The 25,435-nt window shown below is 44.8% G+C and overlaps 1 protein-coding gene across 17 annotated transcripts in view; it reads left to right on the top strand.

The window, feature by feature from the left end:
* Positions 1–25,435, top strand: part of PHF21A (PHD finger protein 21A) — a 244,235-nt gene that overhangs the window by 97,174 nt on the left and 121,626 nt on the right. For 8 of the 17 annotated variants that reach the window (XM_043515609.1, XM_043515610.1, XM_043515613.1 and 5 more), the window contains one exon: positions 14,926–14,946. The exons of the other annotated variants lie outside the window; for them this stretch is intronic. In XM_043515609.1, the coding sequence (XP_043371544.1) occupies positions 14,926–14,946 (21 nt within the window). The remainder of the gene's footprint in view (positions 1–14,925; positions 14,947–25,435) is intronic. 17 annotated transcript variants of the gene reach the window in all.

The following is a 25,435-nucleotide window of genomic DNA, read 5'->3' as shown; positions in this document are numbered from 1 at the left end:
TCCTATTGCATTTGTTGTTTGGGAAGCTCTCACATGCCTAGCAGGTGTAAAATCTGCTCATCCTTTAAGGGAAGGGTCTGTAAAAACAGGGAAATTAAGTATACACGTTAATGACAGAGCAAGCCTTCAGACCAGTTTCAGACCCAGGTTCAGAGTACTGTCCTGTACAGAAACCTTCCTCATCTGTCAGTGTCCCATCATTGTCAAGACCATGGTCACCAGCACTACTACTTTGAGTGATGGTCCCTATATGGATTCTAGACGTGGGTGTGCATGTGCACCATGCACCAGAGCTGGAAGTGTTCGTAGTAGTGTCTGTTGACCCGCATTTGCGTTGTGCATCGGTCACATGGTGCGTCCAGAGTTTTAAGAGGCTGTGCAGGTCGACACCACTCCAGTTCCCTCTTAACGCCACATGGCCAGAGTTGAAACTCCTGTTCCTCAGTGCTCTTAGCTTGCTAAGAGAACTCTTATCCGTTTCTTCCAAACTTCTGTATATAGTTGTCTACCAATTTTTAGTCAGTTAGGTCTCACCTGTTGGACTTTTTTTTTCCCCCTTGTGGGGCACTCCTCCTCCAGAGAACTATGCCCTGGCAAGATGACTTCAAAAGCTGTGCTTTACTCTGTGTGATCAGCACCAACGCTGTCTCTTTTGTCTCAGCAAAGCTCATATCATCTTCCGTTGCTCCATCTGCTGCTCGCTCCCACCTCAGACTTGGAAAGCTAGGGAACTTTGCCTTCGCAAACACCTGGTAGAGGAGGCTATGTGCGCAATTGGATCCGGTACTGATGGATCATCCAGAGCAATGCCCGTCTCTGATGGTGAGCGCTCCCCAGGACCTTCCTTTGCAGCACCAGTGGTATCTACGCAGCTGCTGAGGCCCCACCATACATATAAGAAGCATGGGCATAAGGGCGGCTCCCCGATGGGGACTGCCTCTAAATGCAGAGTTGCCTCCCTGAGCCATGCCAGTTCAGGTGAGAAATCGTGTGTTGATTCAGCTGCTCCGCCACCTAAGAAATCTCGTATGGAGTATAAGGCCAAGCCGTGACTTGCCAGCACTGCCTCCAGCTGCGATAACTGGTCCACTGCCTTCGTCTCCGGCACCATCGACACTGCTGGGGCCATCTGGACTTGTACACCCGGTCCCATGCACGCCGGAACATTTGTACCCTCTGCCTCTAGCTGAGCTCATGCTGCCATATGCTGGATCCCCTTGGTGCTCCAGGTCTCCAGTCGCTTTGAAGCTTCTATCTCCAAGCTTTGCTCTGCCTCTCATCGCTGGTACCTCTCCTGCTCCCGGACTGCCCTGTTCTGCCCCATCTGCTGCTGGCAGTGCCGACAGCCTCACTTCTGCCAGACCTTCCTCCGATTCTGAGTGGTCCTCTGAGCCAGATCCTGCATTCTCCCCTATGCGCTCCTATAACCCAGACCCTCGGCACTAGCCCTACCCTCTGGCAGATGGCCCTTCCGCTGAGGCATGTTTCCTCTACCCCCGGGGGCTAATGATGCCTGGTGACCCGTATGCCTGGCCCGCTGGGGATCCTTACTGGGATCATTGGGGTGCCGTTGCTGCCACATCACTGGCCATCTCCTACCTGCATCGCCCCTCCTTCCGTCTACGATGAATCCCAGGACATTTCTACACTGTTGTTACTTCCAGCACCACCAGTCCTTACTGAAGCTTCCTCATCCCCGAACGATGTGTTCATCCCACCTTCCCTTCCTCCCCCATCTTCCTGACAACCATAGTCAGTACCAGGACCTACTTCAGTGCATGGCTGCAGATCTCAAACTGCCAGTGGAAGATGTTTAGGACTTTCAGAACCAATTCCTGGACATCTTCAGCCTTCTGCGCCTTCTCACACTGCCCTCTCTATCCATGAAGCCACTGCTTCCCATGTCTTCACAAAGGTCTTTGCAGTTGTTGCGGCCTACATGCACCATGGTTTTAAAACTTTTTCTGGCAACCCAGTTGAAGAAAATTGTTGATGCCCATGACCCAGTGGAGCTGGGGATTAGGACTGGGGTAGGGGTGCGAGAGCGGGTCTGGGCTCTGGGCTGGGGGTGCAGGCTCTGGGGTGGGGCCGGGGATGAGGGGTTTTGATGTGGGGGCTCAGGGCTGGGCATGGGATTGGGGCCTGGGTTACCTCGAGTGTCTCCCGGTCAGTGGCGCAGTGGGATGCTAAGGCAGGCTTCCTGCCTGTCCTAGCACCGTGGACCGTGCTGTGTCCTGGAAGCGGCCAGCAGCAGGTCCAGCTCCTAGGCGGAGGCATGCGGCTCTTGCCCGCAGGCACCATCCCTACCCCCGGCGGAGCCAGTGCTCTGGATGGGGGCAGCACGCGGAGCCCCATGGCCCCTCCTACCTAGGAGCCAGACCTGCTGCTGGCCATTTCTGGGATGAAGCGCGGTATCAGAACAGGTAGGGACCAGACTGCCTTAGCTGGGCAGCACTGCTGACAGGACTTTTAACGGCCCAGTCGACGGTACTGACCAGAGCCACCGCGACCCAGTGCTTTACATTCTGCGACCCAGTACTGGGTTGTGACCTGCAGTTTGAAAACTTTCAAACCACTGATCTAGGCCACTCCATATTTCCCTAAATGGATGTCTGGCTCCTTGTTGCATCTATTGGCGACTTTCTCCTCGCCCCTATCCAGACCCTCCACAACCTCCTTGCCAGCCTGGGGATCTGCATCAACCAGGACAAGTCAGTTCTTGTCCCTGCCCCCACACTCACCTTCATAGGGGCATGTCGTGACTCTGTAATGGCCCACGCCTTTCTCCCATCAGACTGATTCACTGCACTCATTCTGCAACTATGCCACCATCTGTTTACATGCATTGGCAGTGCCTCTTCCTCTTTGGCCACATGGCAGCCTGCACCTGGTCCCACTGTATGCCTGACTGCATATGCGCTGCCTCCAATTGTGACTCCGGTTGGTCTACAGTCGGACCACCTGGGCAAGCCAGTCCTGATCCCCCACCTTCATCCTGGCTTCCCTTACCTGGTGGTGCAATCCATCAAGGTCTTGGCTGGCACCCTTTTCACTCCCCCCACACCACTCTCATCACAGATGCCTCACTTTTGGGTTGGGGCTCCCATTTGGAGGGCCACACAGCTCAGAGCCTCTGGTTGCCCAGGGAAGCATGGATGCGTATCAATATTCTGGAACTGCGGGCTGCCTGCCTTGCTTCCCGGGCATTCCTCACATCCCGCCACATTTAATTGCTGTCCAACAACATGACAATGGTTGTATATATCAACAAGCATGGAGACCATCCTCCTCTGGAACTGGTGCCTCAGGCACAGGGTCACTTTCCATGCTGTGCACCTCCCAGGCACCAACAACTCTCTGGCCAATGTGCTCAGCAGGTCCCTCCATGCAAATCACAAGTGGGAGCTCCATGACCCCATGCTTCATTCAGTCTTTTGCCAGTGAGGCATGCTGTGATGGGACCTTGTCATGACAGCTGAGAACCACAAACTATCCCTCTTCTGCTCCAGAGGAGCCCTTGGGCCAGGCTCACAGGGTGATGCCCTCTCCTTCCCTGAACCACCAAATTCCACTAAGCCTTCCTGCCCATTCCCCTGTACCTGCAAGTTCTGCCCAAGGTGAGGTGGGATCGTGCAACAGTCATTCTCATAATCCCCTCATGGCCTTGCTATTATTGTTTCACTGATTTCCTCCACCTTTCCACTTGCCCCCCAGTCTGCCTTCATGCCCTCTCAGATCTCCTCATGCAGGCACATGGCCACCTGCAGCACCCCAACCCAACTGCTCCACATCATGACCTGGTATTTGGATGGGGTTTGCATGTGGACAAGGCGTGCTCTGCCCATGCATGACATTCTCACTCCACAGCATACAGCCATCAACTAGAGCCTGCTAACACGCTAAATGGTGATGCTTCGCTGCTTGGGCGCACCACCACCACTACTCTCTGGACTTAGCCCAGGAGAATGGGAATGGAGATGATCTTCACCTTTGACAGTTGGGCTTTGCCCGTGTCTTTGTCCGCATCCACCTGATAGTGCTTCATACGTTTCTCCCCCCATGTGGATGGGTTTTCTGTCTGCACTCATGCAACTACCAACCACTTCTTTTGCGGCCTTCTCAACACCTTCCTGTCCATGCGGAAGTCTACTCCCTCTTGAGACCTGAATCTCGTCCTCTCTGCCCTCACTAAACCATCCTTCAGACCACTTGCGACCTGCTCTCTCGCCCATCTCTCCATGAAGGTAATCTTTTTGGTGGCTATCACCTCAGCATGATGGGTTAGCGAGCTGGTGGCCGACCAGTCCTTTCCTGTCTTCCACAAAGACAAGGTCTCTCTACACTTGCACTCCAAATTTCTCCCCAAGGTAGCCTCCCGTTCCACCTCATCCAGTCCATACACCTTGCAATCTTCCACCATAAACCTCATGCCTTCCTCAAAGCATGCATGTTACTCTCTCCATGTCTGCCGGGCGCTGGCCTTTTATCTCCACATCTTCTGTGTGTCGCCCTTGCTCTTCCTTGCCATCGAAGGGCACTGGTGCGGCTGTGCACTCTCCTCGCGCTGCCTCTTTAAATGGATCTCCTATTGTATTGAGGAATGTTACGCTCTCTCTCTCTCTCTCTCTCTCATGTCCCTCCCCCCAGGGAGTCATGGCCCACTCCACGTGGGCATATGCCACCATGGCAGGACATTTGTAGGGCTGACACATGGTCCTCCATCTACACCTTTTCCGCTCACTGTGCCATTGCCAGTGTGGCGGTGGTGTATGTGGCAGTCAGCTGGGCTGTCCTACAGATAGTGACTTCTTTCAAACCCTCGCACCTGCCTCCATGCTGACCACTGCTTGTTACTTTCCCATGTCTGGAATCTATATAGGGAACATCATTCGAAGACTAAGAGGAGGTGACTTACTGTAATTGGAGTTTTTTGAGATGTGTGGTCCCTATTTGGATTCCAATACTGCCTTCCATCTCCTCTGCTGTAGGCTCCATCACTTGGTGGTAAAAGGGACCTGGAGCAGCATTGACCCATGCAGAGTCTCAAAGCCTGGATGCACCATGCAGCCAATGCACAATGCAGTGTGGGTCCACAGACACTAGTACAAACAGCTCTGGCTCTGGCCAGGGATGCTGAGTTTTTATTCTCTCACCCAGCATTAAACTCTCTGGTCGTGAACACAGTCAATGAAAGGGGCAGATAGCATACCCAGAAGGCCACACCTTATAATAAAGATCAGAAAGACCTGGGTTCTTTCGTCATTAGATCTGTTCATCATCAGCACTTCAGTTCAGTATAGCTAATCACCAGGTAATGATGTCAAAATATGACTACGTGAACTATGAGAAATTTAAGGTTTTTAATAACCATGTACTAAGGGAACATCAAGAACAGTTCAGCGCCATAATAAAATATGGTCAGCTTTTGGCAGAGATTTCACTGCATGTTTCACTAGATGAAGCAGACACTTCAGCCTCGTCTATTACCTTGGCAAAGCAAGTGTCCTGGTTTCAGCTGTCTGTACTTCCTGCAGAAACCCAATCAACCATGGAGGATTTAACTTTCGATGACCAGAAGTTTTTTGCAGATTCCACGGACAACTCACTTCACACCCTGAAAGACTCTCTATGGTTGTACACACCTGCAAATAAGAGAAAATTTAGCCAGTCTCAGTTGGCACAGAGATCCGATCCTGCTCAATTTTCCATCTTCCATGGGTCATCGGAACCACAGACTAAGAGGTAAAGATTTTCAAAGAAAAAGCCTGCAACTACCTCAACTGAGTCTTCCCAGCCTTCAGCATTGTCCAGATGCCAGTTTTGATGGTTTAGTCAAGAGTCCAGACCATATAATAACTAGGTTCTCTTAGCTGCATGACACAACCCCTCATCTTCAATTTGGGCACCGCCTCTATTTCATGAAGCATGGGAGGCTATAACATCAGACAAATTGGTATTGGAGGCCATTTCTTCAGGTGATACTTACCAACTTACTTCCTTTCCACCCTTCCAGTCCCCTTCTCCGTCCCTCTTCAGGGACCCCTCTCACAATCAGTTGCTTACACAGGAGATCACACCACTCCGAAGCCTAGAAGCCATAGAACCAGTCCCTCTTCAACCCAGGGGAAAGGGGTTCTAGTCAAGATATTTTGTGATACCCAAGAAAAACAAGCTGAAGGCCAATACTAGGTTTCCAACGACTGAACAAGTATGTCAAATGTCTGAAATTCAGGATGATGTCCCTAGCAGCTATAATTCCCTCCATGGAATCAGGGGTCTGGTTTGCAACCCTCAACCTCAAAGATGCCTACTTCCAAACAGAGAGACATCTTTCCCACAAAAGATTTCTTTGATTCGCTTTCACAATCGTTACCAGTACCGGGTCCTACTCTCGCCTGTCATCTGCCCCAGGGTATTCTCAAAACTCCTGGTGGTTGTAGCTGCCTACCTCCCTCATCTAGGAATAACTATTTTTCCCTACTTCAATGATTGGTTCATCAAAGGTTGGTCACATCAGGAGATATGGTCAGCAGTTCAAACAACAAATTCACTATTCCAAAGTCTAAGCCTGCAGATAAATCTCGAAATCGATTTTTGACCCCCTACTCAACAAATTGTCTTTATAGGAGAACTTCTGGATTCGATAATGGACAGAGCTTATCTCTTTTTCAACAGGCACCTGCTCTAAGGAGCCTTATACAAAGAGTTCAGCTCAGCCAGCAAGTTCCACTATGGATCTGTCTGCAACTGCTGGAGCACATGGCAGCTTCCATTTTTGTGACACAAAATGCCAGGTTCATCTTCAGTGTCTCCATGGATGACTCAGGACTGCTTATGTACCCAATATACACAGTATGAACAAGCAGGTATCTGTACCCAGCTGGGTCCTACAGTCACTCACCTGGATGAATCCATCAAAGTTTGTACAGGAATCCTGTTTAACTAGAATCCTCCCGCAGTCCTATTAATATCAGACGCTTTCCTTTTGGGATGGGGGATCCTTATACAGTTCAGGGTACATGCTCACAACAGGAATAGTGCCTCATAAATCTGTTGGAATTAAGGGCAGTCAGAAATGCTTGCATGTGCTTTCTTCCCCTAATCAGAACCAAGTTCATCAGGATCTTGACAGACAACATAACGTGCATGTACTATGTCAGTTGTCAAGGTGGAGCAGGTTCCTCCTCATTCTGTGCTGAAACAATCAAAATATTCCTAGCTTGGAGATTTCCAGAGGTCGATCTCATTGCCACAGCACTCAACACAGAGTGCAAGAAATTCTGTTCCAGGTGGGGCTCAATCCCCAATTTTTAGCGCATGCTTTCGTCATTACATGGACTAATATATATATAAAATAATTTATGCATATCCTCCAATTCCATTGCTCTTACAGGTCCTTATCAAGATCAGACAGGACCAAGCCAGAATCATTCTGATTGCACCAACTTGGCCAAAGCAAGTTTGGTTTTCTTGCCTCATCAGACTTATCTCTTTCCTTCTGTGGTGGCTTCTGATCACACCTTAATTGCTGTCTCAGGGTGCAGGTCAGACATTTCACTCTAATCTGAACGTCCTGCAAGTTGCAAGCTTGGTTCCTCAGTCGTTCTCAGGACTAGGGACCACATGTTCATCGTAGGTACAATCCTATTAAGATCCTATTGAATAGCTGAAAGGAATCTACTTACTTACCTTCAGAAATTGAGAAGATAAAATCTTTGGTGTAACTGATGCCATCTTTCTCTGACACACTCATCTCTTTCCTCAATCCTGGACTACTTGTTGGAATTACAGAATTCCAGCCTTTCTATAAATTCCACTAAGGTTCATTTAGTGGCAACAACAGTTTTCCATGTGCCAGTAGGTTTCTCAGTATTTGCTCGTTTGACCACTGCAAGGGTCCTAAAAGGGCTTTATCAATCTTTTCCCACAGATTAGAGCCCTTTGGGATCTCAACCTCGTTCTTAACCATTTGATGAAATAGCCCTTTGAGCCGTTAGATAGGTTTTTGCTGCTACATCTCTCTATGAAGACAGCCTTCTTGGTGGCCATCACCTCTGCTCCAAGGGTTGGGGAGAAGGGAGCTCTAATGGCAGATTCTCGTTTTACTGTGTTTTTCGAAGGTGAAGGTATCTTTATGACCTCATCCAAAGTTCTTGCGTAAAGTGTCGTCTTAGTTTCATATCAAACAAACAGTTCACCTTCTGTTTTTTCCCTAAGCTGCATCAGTCTACACAGAAGTCTGCTTGCATACACTGAACATTAAAGGGGTGTTAGACTTTACTTGGACAGGAGTAGGCCATTCATGAAGACTCCTAGACTCTTTGTTTCTGTTCCAGGTAGATCTAAGGGAACATCTATATCCACTCAGGAACTTTCTTGATGGATATCTGGATGTATAATTGCCTATTATAGTTTTGCTCATGTTACACTTCCCTTTAGAGTGACGGTGTACTTTGGTACAGTGGTTCTCAACCAGGGGTACTTGTATCCTTGGGGGTATGTAGAGGTCTTCCAAGGGGTACATTAACTTATCTAGATATTTGCCTAGTTTTACAACAGGCTACACAAAAAGCACTAAAATTTCATACAGACAATGACTTGTTTATACTGCTCCATATATTACACACTGACATTGAAATTCCAATTGATTTATTTTATAATTGTATGTAAAAATGAGAAAGTGATCAATTTTTCAGTAATTGTGTGCTGTGACGCTTACGTATTTTTATGTCGGATTTTGTAAGCAAGTAGTTTTTAAGTGAGGTGTAACTTGGGGGTACGCAAGACAAATCAGTCTCCTGAAAGGGGTACAGTAGTCTGGAAAGGTTGAGAGGCACTCCTCTAGTAGATCACAGTCTACATCAGTCACCCAACTCAAAGATGTTCCAGTAGCTGAAATCTGCAGGGCTGTAACTGTTAAAAATTTATGCCTTTATTTTCAGCCTGAATTTGTCTAGCTTCAACTTTCAGCCATGGAATCATGTTATATCTTTCTCTGCTACAATGAAGAGCCCGTTATCAAATATTTGTTTCCCACATAGGTAACTATGAACTGTGGTCAAATCATTTCTTAATCTTCTGTTTGTTAAAATAAATTGATTGAATTCCTGGAGTCTTTCACTGTAAGACAAGTATCGGGGGTAGCCATGTTAGTCTGTATCCACAAAAACAACAAGGACTTAGTCTTTAAGGTGCCACCGGACTCCTTGTTGTTTCACTATAAGACATGTTTTCTGATGTTTCTGTCAGTCTTGTGGATCTTCTCTGAACCTTCTCCATTTCATCAACACCCTTCTAGAGGATTGTGGACACCGGAACTGGACACAGTATTCCAGCAGCAGTTATACCAGTGCCAAACACAGAGGTAAAATAACCTCTCTATTCTTTCTTAACATTCTCCTTTTTATGCATTCAACAGTCATATTAGTCTTTTTGGCACAGCATCTGTCCCTCCACTAGTCCTTTGAATCCCAGTCTGTGACTCCCCAGCAGCCCCATGTGCTCCACTTTGCCTCCTAATATGGCTCCGTGGGCTGGCTGCTGTGATGAATGCAGCCTGCAGCTATCTGTTATTGCCAGTCAGCTGGCTGTTCTGGCACCAGAGTAGCCTCTGGTGGACAAAAGGTGGAACTGCAGCACTTTTGGGGCAGAATGTATTTTCTGCAGGGAAGAAAAATTCTATGCCGGACATGAATTCTGCGCATGCAGAGTATGGTTCATGAAAGGAGATACCTCAGACAACTAGGTTTATCAGGCAGAATTATTGGAACACTTTAAAGCACTGAAACTATCCATTCCAAAAGAATGGAGAGCAGAATTCTGCACTATATTCCAGGTGTTAGAGTTCCTTCAGCAGGCTTAGGCAGAGTTGCATCTTAATATCTTATGAAGAAAATGGTCCCCCTAGAGTCCATTAAATACCAAATACATGGATGTTGCCTGTGTCAAGCTGTCTGGAGGGGCACGCAACTGAGAATGCAGACCTCAGGGAAGACTGTCAAAAGCAAGGCTGAAACCTCAAAGTGGTGATATGTTCTATAATTAGATTTCAACAACCCAGTAACAAATGTGAACTCCTAGATCACTTTAACAGTCTTACCATAGAGTCACAGACAGTCCTCTTGGGTTCTCCAGTTTATCTTGACACCAGGCAAGCTGGACTGATTTGATAATTGGTCACCTATACCAAAGATCACAAAATTAGCTTCCTTGCAATCCCAGGGGACAAGCAACATGCCTCACATCAGTTTTACCCTAGATCTCCCACCAAAGACAACACCTGTAGCAAATCCTGTAATATACTAACTAAAGGTTATTAACTAGGAAAAAGAAACGAGAGAGTTATTTACGGGTGAAAGCAAGTACACACGCGCGCGCGCACACACGTTACCATCTATGGTTCCTAAAGATGATGGCAATGTGGTAATCTGTCAATTAAAAATGTCTTTCAGGGCAGACCCAGAGGTAATTCTTGGGCAATCTCTACCTTAGTTTAGTGTCTTTGGCCCTGTGAGAGTTTAGATAGCAAAGAGATGAAAAATTTTCTTGTGACCCTGTTTCATCTTTTACATTTAGCCTTCCAGTCCATGGCTATGTCAAACTACACTGCTTTTAGCAGCAACTTTTAGCACAGCTGTGCCGCTAAAAGTCATGCGTGTAGCTGCTGTTTGTCGGCTCTCCTGCTGACAAAAAACTTCTACCCCCAATGAGCATCATTTGCATTGTTGGCAGGAGAGTGCTCCTGCCGACAACACGCTGTTCACCCTTGCATTTGTCGCGGCAAAACTTTTGTCTTTGAGGGTTGTTGGTTTTTTTAACACCTTTGAAAGACAAAATTTTGTTGTTCAATTGCCAGTGTGGACATAGCCCATGAGATGAGTTCCCTTGCATGTAACAGTTCCAAGGTGTGATAGTACCATTCACCAATCCTTTGTATCTTGATGTTCCTTAATGGCACATTTTATCTCAGTAGGCTTCTTGAATGGGGAGTTGGGGCAGAGAGGATAATTCCCATGCTTGAGTTCATAAGTTCAGAACAAACATTTTCTAAGTTAAAAAGCAAAACTTAGATTATATAAGTTTTCCATACTATAAGAAAATATTACAAATGAGATTAATGCATGCAACAATTTATAAGCATTTCATAGCCTAAATCAGTGGTTCTCAAACATTTTTTTCATGGACCACTTGAAAATTGCTGAAGGTCTTGACAGACCACTTAATGATCTTTCCAAATGTTGTTTGTACTGTTAGCTAACTATTGTAAAGCGCTTTGGATAAAAGCGATATATAAAAAAGTTATTTAACATTTTTTTGTTCTAAAAATAAAAGCATACAATTCATATTTTAATATCAGTAGTCTTACCTTTCCGATGCAATGGATGTGCCCTCTCTCCCCTGCTGTGGCAGCCCCGAGCTGGGGCTGGGAAGGGAGGGCCATCTCTCCCTGGCAGCTACAGCCCTGGAGCTGGGGAAAGTCACCTCTTGGCCGCCACTGCCCTGCACATCCCAAATTCCCCCTACCCCCTCTTCTCACCCCACTTACCCCTCCCATCTACCCCTTATTCCCCCCCCCCCAATGCCACCAGCTCACCTTATATGTGTGTCTTCTCTAGGGTCCAAGCACCTAATTGGAGCCACACCTGTGCAGCTCCACTGATTAGGTGGGTGGCCCTTCATTCTCTTGTGTGTGGCTGCCCAGGCGCGCACCTTAGAGGGAACTATCTGCGGACCACCTGAATGGAGCTCGCGGACCACTCCCTGGTGGTCCCTGGACCACAGTTTGAGAACCTCTGGTCTAAATACATTCTTATAAAACTAATACCTATTTTGAACAAAACTAATGTACCGGTGAGCTCGTTTGGTTTCCAGCTATGTGTTTGTCAGTGCTCAGTTGATGCCGAAAGACTTGGAAAGAGCTGGCACCTGGTTTACCATTCTCTAGTGGCCGTGTTCTTTAGAAAATTGTTTCCCAGTTAAGTAAACTTCAGTTCTTAAATGGAGCAATTCTGACTTTATTTCAGAAGCAGATCAGAAATGGGTGTTGCCATACCAACTGTTTTCATGGTGTGTGTGTGTGTGTGTGTGTGTGTGTGTGTGTGTGTGTGTGTGTGTGTGTGTGTGTGTGTGTGTGTGTGTGTGTGTGTGTGTGTGTGTGTGTGTGTGTGTGTGTGTGTGTATCTTCCTACTGTATTTTCCACTGCATGCATCCGGTGAAGTGGGTTTTAGCCCACGAAAGCTTGTGCCCATATAAATTTGTTAGTCTCTAAGGTGCCACAAGTACTCCTTGTTTTTTTTGCTGATACAGACTAACACAGCTACACCTTTGAAACCTGTCTCTGTTTCTACAGAATGTGTATGCATATGTCATTATCTTAGGTGTGTGGTAACATGCATATCCTTATCCTGTCAGAGGAGCTTTGGATCAGGCCATCAATAAACATCAAAATCAATGCGAATCTTTCCATTGACTTCATTGGGCTGTAGATAAGACCCGGAATGAGACGGAAGCCACTAATATCTTGTTTCAGAGTAGCAGCCGTGTTAGTCTGTATTCGCAAAAAGAAAAGGATGCATCCGATGAAGTGAGCTGTAGCTCACGAAAGCTTATGCTCAAATAAATTTGTTAGTCTCTAAGGTGCCACAAGTACTCCTTTTCTTTTTACTAATATCTTGGATAGTGCCCTTCACTACTTATAATGTAATAAACCGAAGAGTCCTTCACCCTATATATTTAAAATTTTAAAGAAAAGTGCCTTCATTTACCTACACAAAGAAAATATTACATGTAAGTTAAAAAAACAAAACCCCACACATGGGAAATTTCCCCAACAAATCACTTTGCTTTGCAAACCATTAAAAAAATTGCTTTACTCCATTATCACCTCAAGATCAAAACGCAAGCACTTAAAAGCAAAGAAATGAATAGGTGAGTACATAAATCTTAGACTGTTCATGTAATAAACTTTTAAAACATACTGGGCCTGTGACTCGCTGATGCTCTGTGGTGTCTTTGCACTGGCTAAACAAACCAGACATAGGCATAGAGGGTTTTCCAGCTAAATGCAGAGCTAGTTGTGTGGTGTGTTTTGTAGTTGGGCAAGGAGACGATGGAGGGAACAGTGGTTGGGCCAGAATGTCCCTATATTCTGGCTAGTCTGTGGTTATTGCCAGGACCCTAGGAACAATAATAGCCAAAGCAAAAGTTATGGCAGCTCTAGGGTAAAAGATGCACCTGGATAAATTCTGCTTGTTGTTCTTAGCAAATGAAATGCCACATTTAATCGCAATACAGCAAATTTAATTCTGATGCCAAAATAAATTTTTCTATTGTCTGTATTCTTCAAGTATGAACATAATTTTCTTAAAATTGAGGGCCACTTCCTCAATCAATATAGCTCTGTTGACTTTGCTTTTTTCATCGTGATATTTTTATTTTTTTTTAATTAGCTTTAAAATAGTATTTATATGCTCTTTGGACTAGGACTGATGTTTACTGTTTGTGTTACAATAAGGCATTAGCTCAGTGAAAGCATCTAAGTGCTACTATAATGCAAATGAACAAAATTAATATTTGTGTTGCATTTATAAAAGGTAAGGAGTAAGTATTCCACCCCCATCTCCCTGTTTTTGATGGTGTGTCAAGAGTGGGATAGTGATGTAGATGTTTATTGTTTTCAAGAACAGCATGGATTGTATGTCAGCAGTCAGAGTGAAATACACAGAAGTAAACTTTGATGTATTTATTCTGGAGTCATCATGGGTGCAGATCTAAACAAAATTGGTTTACATAAGTCACTGACCTGTTTTGAAACCTTGCATATGAAAGATGAGTCTACCACTCTCCCCCCAACTTTTAATAACAGTTTAAAGGACTGTTATTTTATTAGCTTTTCTTTACTATATTTCTCTCTGCAGGAAGTTTTTTTTTAAAAAAAGTAACGAAAGGATTGTAGCACTAAGCAGACAGTGTTAGCGTCTCTTCTTACCATTTCCTTATTAGAGACCAGTTTCACTGATGTATAAACAATCATTCCAAGCTTTAGCTTTCAAAAACATTTTAGTAGGTGAGATGTCTCCAAAAATTCATCACATCCTTTATTTGTCTTTAAAATATTTATGTTATGCTCATGCAAAACACTGATTAAGGCTAGAAAATGCTGAGATGGGGATTCATGTCACTAGTTCTAGCTTATGCAGTTTGTTTTGCATGTAACTAACCAAAAAAAATCCCTAACCATATCAAATATCTCTTGAGGTAGATTCTTCTCTTTTAAAGGGTGAAATTCATTTCACTTACATAAAATCCCAGTAATCAAATTCTGCATGGGAGAAATGGGACATGGTTTCAACAGTTTAAATCCAACCCTGATCTTGGTACAGGGCTGCGGGATAGCCACCACATGGTTGCAGTCCAGCACAAAGGCTGGAGTAGTGGCCACACATCCCCTGTGACACTTGCATGTTACTAAGATGACTAGATCTGTGAAAATGTGGGCCCTGCCTGGTCCACTTTAATTGATTGATTTTTGTTTTCTACTCCATGGCTGGCCTAAAGACTATCGACAGTGCATGTGAGGTGTTCAGGGACTTTTTTATTACTACTCTACCTCCAGTCCTAGCACATCCCCCGTGTAGAGCTTATTTAGTGCATGGGGCTTTGCTGTGTCCCTCATCACTACAGGTTAATTTCACACATTCTATTTTTCTGTCTGCCTTTGAGGGAGGGAGTTTCTTTCTCTGTTGTTTATATATTTGTTTTAAAGAAATGATTGAATACTTTTTTATATATTTTAATTTAAACCACTTATTAATAACACCAAAAGCATACTTCAAATATTAACCAAAAAGAGGGCTGTTACAATACCGTGGTTCAAATACTTCACTTAGCAAGAGTGGTAACTTCTTTGTTTTTCTGTTATTCAGAGGTATAAGTCTTCCTTTTTGGTATGTTATGGTTCAATACGATTATTCTTTTATTCAGATGTTCACTGCATTTAGTTCTTGTAGTTGATGCAGAATGGCCATTTTAATCAGTCATGTAGGGTAAATCTGTGCTTCTAATAGAGAGGTGAGATTGCAACCTGCGTAGATATACCCAAGCTAGTTCATTAAAAATAGCAGTGTTGCTGCAATACAATCCTGCCCAGGACCCTGGGTATGTATTTGCATGGTTAGCCTGTGCCACTATGGTTACACTGCTATTTTTAATGAGTTAGCTCAGATACCTCTACTTGTGTTGCAGTCACACCTCCCAATTGCAATATAGATATACCCTTAGTATCCCCTTGTATTAACGTGTTTTGGAAATTGGTGTTATAAGTTTATAAAGTTATGTTTCCCCCGAGGAGTGGTATAACATGGTGGAAGACTCTAAGCCCTTGTACTGGAATATAGTGCTTCCTTGAATAACCAACCCAGGCTCATTTCCTAAATTTCTACATTAAAATTCAGGGCAATTACTAGTGCATCATGCTGAAAGACTGATTCAATTAACTTTGACCAGAATAGGGATGGGAGTGTATCTTTGAGCCAGAAGGAACAGGAAGCTAGCAAAGAGGAAGCCCTGGAGGGACATCCTATTAAAAGCCGACTTTGGGGAGGAAGATGGAGCCTGAGGTTTATGTTGTTGTGTTACCAGTAAAGCTAGACTGTAGGCATGAGGATTAGTTTAAATATTAACTCAGGGTCTGCAGTCCTCTCCTGAGGACTGGGTAGGGACTCTGCCCATTCACAGTTGGTTCCCTTTGTCTGTGTACCGGAGGAGGAAGCATTTGTTTATCTAATTGTAACTTAGCCTCTCATATTGAAGAGGTCATAACAAACTGCACATTCATGCCAAGAGAAATATTGGCCTTTGAAACATGAATTTTGAATTAGAAGAGCAATTACACTCAAAAACATTTAGTGGAACTGCTTAGAACAGGTTTAGTGCCAATCACTTATCTAACTTTGGCTTTACGTATGATGATTTTCCAATTACCATAATTTCCATTTTGTACATCCCACTAAGGCATGCTTCTATGTAGCATTCTGTGGCATGTTCCCTTCACAGCCTTCTCTTCTAGCTCCCTCTATCTGCCTAGAGTTAAATCTCTCTCCAGAACATCACCTCTTGTCATTGGAGGGCCAGCAGAGCCACTGATGTGTAGATGACATTCCTTTCTCTTGCTGTGAGAGTGGTGGCAGGAGGAATTAAGCTATTGCTCTGCCACTCCCTACACTGGCCTGTGGAGCTGGCAAGCTGCAGAGAATGGAGCAGGTTGCACTCTCTGAAGGTTGGTGTAGCTTGATCCTAGGTGAACGGGTGATCTTAACAATCCATTTTCAAGTTCACCCTGGGGCATTGCAACTCCATGTTGCCCCCAAAGCAGTGCTATCCTTTAAATGTTCAATCTAGCTTCAGTGGTAAGCTCTCAGTTCTAGCCCTTAAACATAGCAAGATACTGGATTTCTTCAACCTGTCATTATCATAAGTCTGAAAATTGCCCATTGTAGGTTTTTGGTCTGTTTGATTTTGGGGGGGGGGGAGACACTTCTTAGGCAATCTGGTGTTTAAAAAGAAGTTTGTTTTGAATATCAGAATAAGTCCAGTGAGAGACCTATTAGCAGGCAGAGTATAAAGTGAGGTAATCAAAAGTGTGATGATTAAAGTTATTGTTTGTATTTATTTTAAGTTATACTCTTATCTGGATTTCCTAGTGTATTCTATCTATCTTGTCTCTTTTAGAATGCAAGATATTTTTCTGTTCTAGAATCAGAGTTTAAGGCCAAAAGGGACCGAAGCTCATCTAATCTGACCACCTATATGTCACCGGCCACCAAAACTTCCCAGCACAGGCACACTAAACCCAACAACTGAAATGAGACTGAAGTATTACAACCCACAGGAGAGTGGACTATTATGTGCTAGAGGTAGAGAATAGGAGGCACTGAGCTGCATCAGTGCCCGAGGTCCTTGCAATGGCAGGGAAATGCTAAAGTGAGAGAAACCCAGATAATCCTGATGGTGACCTGAACCCACATGCCACAGAAGAAGGTTAACAAAAACAAAACAAGGTCACTGCCAATCTGACCTGGGGGAAGATTGCTTCCGGACCCCGCATGTGATAATCGGATACTAAACATCTGAATGAAAGCCAGCTGGCCAGGCACCTGAGAGAGAGAATGCTGGGTGCCAACTCAGAGCACTGGCCCACCCCATTCAGTGTCCCATCTCTATCCATGGCCATCTCAGAAGCTTCAAAGGAAGGAGCTCAAACCTCTTCCCCTCCCCCCTCCAAAATACATTGTTTGCGGGAGGTGGTAATCTCTTGCACATCCCTGCAGGTGGCTAGTTGAAGCTCTGCATGAGCATTTGGGAAGATAAGACATAAAATGGAAGCAATCCCCAGGGCTGCTGAGCCCTATCCCCCTACCATCACAAGCAATCCTGTCATACAATTACACTAATACATTTGCCCAGCTCTCTCTCAAATATAATTAGGTTGTTTGCCCCTACAACTCCTGTAGTGAGGCTATGCCAGAATTTCAGTCCTCTGATGGTTAGAAACCTCCTTCTAATTTCCAGCCTGAATTGTTCATGGACAGTTTATATCCATTTGTTCTTGTGCCAGCGTTGTCCTTTAGCTTAAATAGCTCTTCACCCTCCCTGATGTTTAACCTGCTGTGTGTGTGTGTGTGTGTGTGTGTATAGAGAGAGAGTAATATCCCCTCTCGGCTTGTTTAGCCTAGGAGAAAGAAGGCTAAGTGCTTCTAGTTTACTCACATATGATAGGACCTCCATCCCCTAATGATCATCACAGTAACTCTTCTCTGCACCTGTTCCAGCTGGAATTAATATTTCTTGAACATGGGTGACCAGAATTCTACACAATATTCCAGATGAGGTCTTGCCACTGCCTTGTACAATGGCATTAATACTTCTCTATCTCTACTGGAAATGCCTCACCTTGTACATCCTAGGATATAGTATTTGCCTTTTTCACAGCAGCTTCACTTTAATGGCTCATAGTCATCCTGTGGTTGACACATAAACCCAGGTCTCTCTCCTTTTCTGTTGTTCCAATTGATGAGCCCCCTGGTTGTAGCAGGAATTCTTCTAATTCGACTAAGTATGTTACCTTGCACTTTGTACTATTGAATTTCGTCCCATTTCTGTCACTCCAGTCTTCAAGGTCATCCAGATATTCCTGCGTAATTTTCTGATCCTCCTCTGTGTTGATGAGGCCCTTCCACCGTCGTATCACCAGCAAATTTCATTAGCACATTCCTACTTTTTGTGTCAACGTCATTAATAAAAATATTGAATAAGATTGGTCTCAGGAGCAATCCTTGAGGAACTCCACTAGTAACCTCCCTCCTGTCTGATAGTTCATGGGTCAGCACAACCCATTGCCTTTTCCCCTTTAGCCAGTTCTTTATAGACCTTACAATTCTTGTACTAATCCCCATCTTCTCTAATTTATCTAATGATTTCCCATATGGTACTGTCAAATATTTTACTGAAGTCTAGGTACGTTAGATCAAGTACATTTTCCTTTTCTAAAAACTTTTCCTTTTTTTGAGAAAATAACCAATCAGGTTAGTCTGGCATGATCTGCCTTTGGTAAACCTTTGTTGCATTACATCCCCATTTACTTCCATTCCTTTAATTATTCTTTTCTTCACAATTTGTTCTAAAGCCTTGCATACTACTGAGGTCACATGAACAGGTCTATAATTGCCCATAATCGTTTTTGGTTTCCCTTTCTTAAATATAGGTACAATATTCGCTATTCTCCAGCAATAGACTACTACCCCCAAATAGATAGAATTATTAAAAATCCTTGCTACTGGACTAGCAATCTCATATGCCAGTTCTTTCGGTAGTCTGATATGGAAATTATCCTGCCCCCCAATTTGAGTACATTAAGCTCTTTAAATTTTCTTCCATTTCAGATGTGGTAACTTCCTTTTCTGTTAGCCATCCTACCTTCATGCTCATGTTCCATATTACCATCCATACTGAAAACCGAGGCAATGATTTCATTTTGCTATTGGGTCATAATTATATTAGCTTTAATCTCCTCCTCATCCACGCTGCATGGCAGCCCAACTTCATCCATTCTTCTTCTCTCTTTATTTATGTAACTAAAATACCCTTATTATTTATTTTAATTTCCTTGACAAGTGGTAATTCAGCTTGACTTTTAGCAATTTTCACTTCAAGTCGTGTCCCTATGGGTGTTCCACTCTGTGTGTCTGTGTTCCTATGCTGCTGATGGGAGAACTTTGGTAGCAGTCCATCCCACCTGCACGTGCGCTGCTTCCCACCTGCCACGAGGCTAGCCAGTGTGCGTAGGCAATCCCTCCTCAGTTCCTTCTCAACTGCCCTAGCTAGAGATGTCTGTTCATGGATCATTAACTCTTTTGGACTTGCTAATTTTAGCTTCTTTTGAAGCCCTTTTTTCCCTTTGCTTTGTTTATATTTTATTTTGGCCTCTGCCTTTAAAAAAAAAAAAGGGGGGGGGGAGGAAGAAGGAAAGAAAAGGACTTTGTCTTCTGTTGACACCCTGTGGGGAAGAGCCCCTTGGATAAGTTCTCGAGGCTTCAAAAAGTGCCTCAGTTGCAAGGAATCTATCCCAGTGACCAACGGACATTTGCAATACCTTCACTGCCTGGGAGAGAAAGACATTACAGAGAAGTGTGTCTTGTGTCCGCAACTGAAGCCCAGATCCAGGAAAGACAGAGAACTGAGACTCAAACTCCTACTTGTGGAGTCAGCCCTTCAACCTCGGGAGCTCCGGCGAGAGCCTTCACCACAAGCCTCCACTTTGAAGGGAGCTAAGCTCAAAGAGATGCCTGCAAGCCAGTCATATAAGGGCTCTAAGAAAAGGTTCAAGAGTCCCCATAGCAATCCCCAACTGAGCCGAAAACGTTCCCCATCTTGGTCAGTATCATCGGTACCAATGGCACTGAAGCTGTCTAAATCTGGTACCCAGGGCACACATGTCACCGAACCAATAGGGCAAGTTAGAATGCCTAAAGACCCAATAGGCACAGGCAAAGAAGCATCAGTATCATGTGGGCATGAGAAATGTAGACGATCCACCCTGGGGAAGGCTTCTTTGGTAAGGTCATCAGTGTTGGTACCGCCGATGATATGCCAGGTGCCAACAGACCCTTCTATTAGATCAGCATCTCTGACATTGTCGGAACAAGCTTCTCTGCACCAACAGCCTCAGCACCAACAGATTTCTGGTGCACAATGGATGTTTTGGTGTATGATGCACAGGACTCTCTTCTGCTCAGTACCAGGGCCCTGGTACTGAGTTCATCCAGAGCCCTTGGTTCACTGACGACCCCCTGCCACGCACCACATGAAATTCCTTTTCATCATCTGAATTAGAAAGTGAGCAAGAGAAAGGACCCAGGTTCCCAGCACTCTTCTCACTTGCCATATGGAGCCCAGTTTCATTATGGACACCAGGAATACCACCCCTCTGACCCACTGACATGGCCTACCAACAGCCGAGGAAGTACCCTCCTTCAGCCTCTGCCTTGAGGGCCTCTGAACTCCCCAAGCAGGCAAGGGAGGAACCAGAGGCCAAAGTTGAGGAGGAAGTCACTCCTCCAGTCACTCCTCTTGTCATCATCCCCAAACAAGATGGTGATGCCCCCTCCGCCATCTATGGCGGATGACTTTAAACTGTTCCAGGACTTGGCACAGAGGGTGGCAGAGGCACGCCAAATACTTTTACAAGAGGTGTCTGAGTCGTACCTCAAGCTGGTGGACATTCTACATTCCTCCACCTGCTCCAGAGTGGCCCTCCCTATTAATGAGGCTCTACTGGACGCCACCAAGGTGACATGGCAGACCCCGGCATCCATGCCACCAACTTGTAAAAGGGCAGACAAGAAATATTATGTGCCAACAAAGGGCACTGTTCTCACACTGGTCTCCCAATTCAATCATTGTGGACACCGTTAACTCTAAAGCCCTCATACATCACTTTAAGTCCACCCTTTATGACTGGGTCTGGAAGTGTCTGAACCTGTTGGGCAGGAAGGCCTATTCCTCAGCCACCCATCAATTCAGAGGGGCGAACTTGGAGGCTAAATATGACTATCGGAACTCTGTGAAGCTTAGTTCTTTTATCGAACAGCTCCCTAATTCTCACAAGGAACGATTTAAAACCTTGGTTAACAGGGACCATCTGGTGGCAAAAACTCTTTCCAGTTTGCACTTGATGCAGCTGACATGACAGTACATTCTATTTCAGTTGCCATTGTGATGAGAGAGGCCTCGAGGCTTCATATCTCTGTCTTCCCCAAGGTGGTCCAAGTGATGGTGGAGGATTTCTGTTTGAGGAGACTAAATTACTTTCTGAGAAGACTGATGCCTCCCTCCACATGTTAAAAGATTTGAGGGCCACTCTTTGATCCCTTGGGATCTATATATTTGGATACAAAAGAAAGTAGAGCCCTCAGCCATCATTCAAGCCTCATTCACAATACTTGTCCAATACCCATCTCAGTATACACAGAGATTGTATGAACCTCAGAGGAAGAAGCCCAGATTCTCTAGACGAAAGACGTCAGGATCTCAGCAAACTTCCTCTGACCTCCACCTCAAAGAGACAGCTTGACAGGTTGGTCGAGGTACCCATAGAACACTCCTCATTTCATGCTGGAAAATCCCACCCATCCCTTTGGAGATTCTCACCCCGTTCTGCAGCACCTGGGAACAGATAATCTCTGACAAATGGGTGTTGGAGATCATCCAAGAGTGATACTCCATCCATTTCTCCTCCCCCACTTCCCCAAAACCCTTCTCCAGCTTTCTTCAGGGACCCTTCTCACGAGAGCCTACTACGTCAGGAGAAAAACAACCTCTGCAGCGTAGGAGCCATAGAGCCAGTACTCACGCATCTAAAGGGCAGAAGCTTCTACTCTCATTACCCTGATACCAAAGAAAAGAGGGGGTTGGAGACCCATACCAGACCTCAGAGTGCTCAACAAGTTGATCAAGGCTCAAAAGTTCAAGATGGTCACATTATCTATGATCATTTCAGCATTAGAAAAAGGAGACTGGTTTTCAGCTCTTGACTTCTAAGATGTTTATTTTTTACATCTCGATCATACTGAGCCACTGGTGTTATGTCAGGTTCACGCTAGGCCAAGACCACTACTAATACAGAGTACTCACTTTTGGCTTTTCATCGGCCCCCAGAGTATTCTCTTGTAGTGGCAGCCCATTTATGCTCTCAAGTCGTTATGATATATCCTTATCTAGACGACTGCTTTCTCAGAGCACAGTCCTTTGCAGAGTCCCAGCAAGTCACTCAGACCACAGGACCTGTTTCAGAATCTGGGCATACAGATCAATAAACAAACATCAACATTAACACCAGTACAGAGGCTAGAATTCATAGGAGCTGACCTTGACTCCATTCAGGCGAAAGTGCTCATCCCACATCACAGATTTCTCAGTCTCTCCTTGTTGACAGAGACAGTACAATCTAATCCCAAATTTCAGTCAAATCATTGCCTCCAGCTCCTGGGGCACATGGCTTCGGGCACATCCATTATTGCTCATGCCAGACTACGCACGAGATCCTCCCAAGTATGGTATGGTATGGTTTGGTTTGGTTTGGTTTGCAGACTGAATGGAGGCTACATAAGAAACTACTATTGTTGCCCACCAGGGTTGAGCAATCCTTGGACTAGTGGAAGGAAAGTCTATAGGGGAATCCCATTTGTTCACTCTTCCCCATCTCTACTCCTGACCACTGATGCTTCCCTCATGGGATGGGGCACGCATCTCAATGGTCGCACAATAAGGGGCAAATGGTCTCCAGCTGAGACATACCTCCACATCAACTTGCTCAAAGTCAGAGTGGTCAGAAACGTGTGGGCTCATTTTTTCCCACTGATCAAAGATGCATGGAAGGTGTCAAAGCTGATTCCCCACTCTGGCACTTTGAGTACAGAAGGTGGGGGGCCCGCAAGGATTCTAAAAATTAATACTGGCCACTCTAGGCTTGTATTAAACTCCCACGGTTACAGCTTTTTTCTGACCTTGGATGGGTAGATACTACCACTACCCAAGTGCAAAAACCCCTTTGAGAACCCAGAAAAGCACACTTGGAAATTCCTTCCTGTGGGGTACCCTCAAGCCTTTTCACACCCCCTCCAGGGAAGAGCTGAGAAAGAAAACAAAGGAAATCTGCTGTTGCTACCAGCTAATTAAACAACATATGCACAAGCCTCTTAGGGCACAAAAATTCAATCCTGTTCTTAAAAAGGTACATTTTATTAAAAAGAAAATACATCTGGAACTTAGGCTTTTTGCTAGGTTTAAAAAAACAATTACAAGAATTAAGCATCAAGATAGCTCTCTTGAGGTCCATCTTAAAGGTTACAAGCAAAACGAAAGCACCTGGGGTTAGCACAGAGAAGTCCACATGCCATAAAGAAATAAGAGATTCATAGATTCATAGATACTAAGGTGAGAAGGGACCATTCTGATCATCTAGTCTGACCTCCTGAACAGCGCAGGCCACAGAATCTCACCCACCCACTCCTACGAAAAACCTCACCTATGTCGGAGCTATTGAAGTCCTTAAATCGTGGTTTAAAGACTTCAAGGAGCAGAGAAGCCTCCCTCAAGTGACCCATGCCCCATGCTACAGAGGAAGGCGAAAAACCTCCAGGTCCTCTCCAATCTGCCCTGGAGGAAAATTCCTTCCCGACCCCAAATATGGCGATCAGCTAAACCCTGAGCATATGGGCAAGATTCACCAGCCAGATACTACAGAAAATTCTTTCCTGGGTAACTCAGATCCCATCCATCTAATATCCCATCACAGGGGAGTAGTTCTATTTACCCTGAATATTTAAAGATCAATTACTTACCAAAATCCCATTATCCCATCATACTATCTCCTCCATAAACTTATCGAGTAGAATCTTAAAACCAGATAGATCTTTTGCCCCCACTGCTTCTCTTGGAAGGCTATTCCAAAACTTCACTCCTCTGATGGTTAGAAACCTTCGTCTAATTTCAAGTCTAAACTTCTTGGTGGCCAGTTTATACCCATTTGTTCTTGTGTCCACATTGGTGCTGAGCTGAAATAATTCCTCTCCCTCTCCTGTATTTATCCCTCTGATATATTTATAGAGAGCAATCATATCTCCCCTCAACCTTCTTTTAGTTAGGCTAAACAAGCCAAGCTCCTTGAGTCTCCTTTCATAAGACAAGTTTTCCATTCCTTGGATCATCCTAGTAGCCCTTCTCTGTACCTGCTCCAGTTTGAATTCATCCTTTTTAAACATGGGAGACCAGAACTGCACACAGTATTCCAGGTGAGGTCTCACCAGTGCCTTGTATAATAGTACTAAACCCTCCTTATCCCTACTGGAAATACCTCTCCTGATGCATCCCAAAACCGCATTAGCTTTTTTCACAGCCATATCACATTGGCAGCTCATAGTCATCCTATGATCAACCAATACTCCAAGGTCCTTCTCCTCTTCCGTTACTTCTAATTGATGAGTCCCCATCTTATAACTAAAATTCTTGTTATTAATCCCTAAAGGCATAACCTTACACTTCTCACTATTAAATTTCATCCTATTACTATTACTTCAGTTTACAAAGTCATCCAGATCCTCCTGTTTAAAAGATAAACCTACTTGCGTCTTCCTAGACATTTCCTGATCTACTTAAATATCTGGGGTTTCAAATGAGTAGTTTCTAGGTATGATCTGATGATTTTAATAATTGGCCCAAAGCTTTTTGCAGCATAGTTCCAGCCCTGTCCCTGCTCTCTTGGATAACAACACAGACAGACAAAGGGGAAGATTTTTTTCCCAATTTAAAAAAGTTCTAGCCTTCCCCTTGGCTCTTTTGGTCAAGTACCCACTCTCTTCCTTTTACCTATGAACTTTTTAACCCTTTACAGGTAAAGCAAGTAGAGGACGGCTATTAACGGGTTTTATAGCTAACTGGCTGCCTGGGTAGGTCTCTTTCCCCCCCCCACCCCGCCACCTTCATTTATCACAGAAGAGTAATGACGGATATGGCCTGCATGTACTACATAAACCATCAGGGAGGCACCAGGTCTCATTCCCTGTGTGTAAAAGCACTAAAACTATGGAACTGGTGCATCTCCCACAATATCTTAATATCATTAGCCTACTTACCAGGAATATACAACACAACAGCAGGCATTATCAGCTGCAAGTTCCCACACAACCATAAATGGGAGATAGATTCGGTGGTACATCATGGCATATTCCGACAATGGGGGACATCGATAATAGACCTATTTGCTACTTACCAGAACAAGAAATGTCCACATTACTGCTCCAGAGCGGGGATCAGATGACACTCCATGGGAGATGCCCTCCTCCTTTCATGAGACCAGGGCTACCGCCTTCATGCCTTCCC

The sequence above is a fragment of the Dermochelys coriacea genome, chromosome 6, assembly GCF_009764565.3.
Source record: "Dermochelys coriacea isolate rDerCor1 chromosome 6, rDerCor1.pri.v4, whole genome shotgun sequence".
NCBI classification, from domain to species: Eukaryota; Metazoa; Chordata; order Testudines; family Dermochelyidae; genus Dermochelys; species Dermochelys coriacea.
This window is presented reverse-complemented; position numbering and strand designations above follow the sequence as displayed.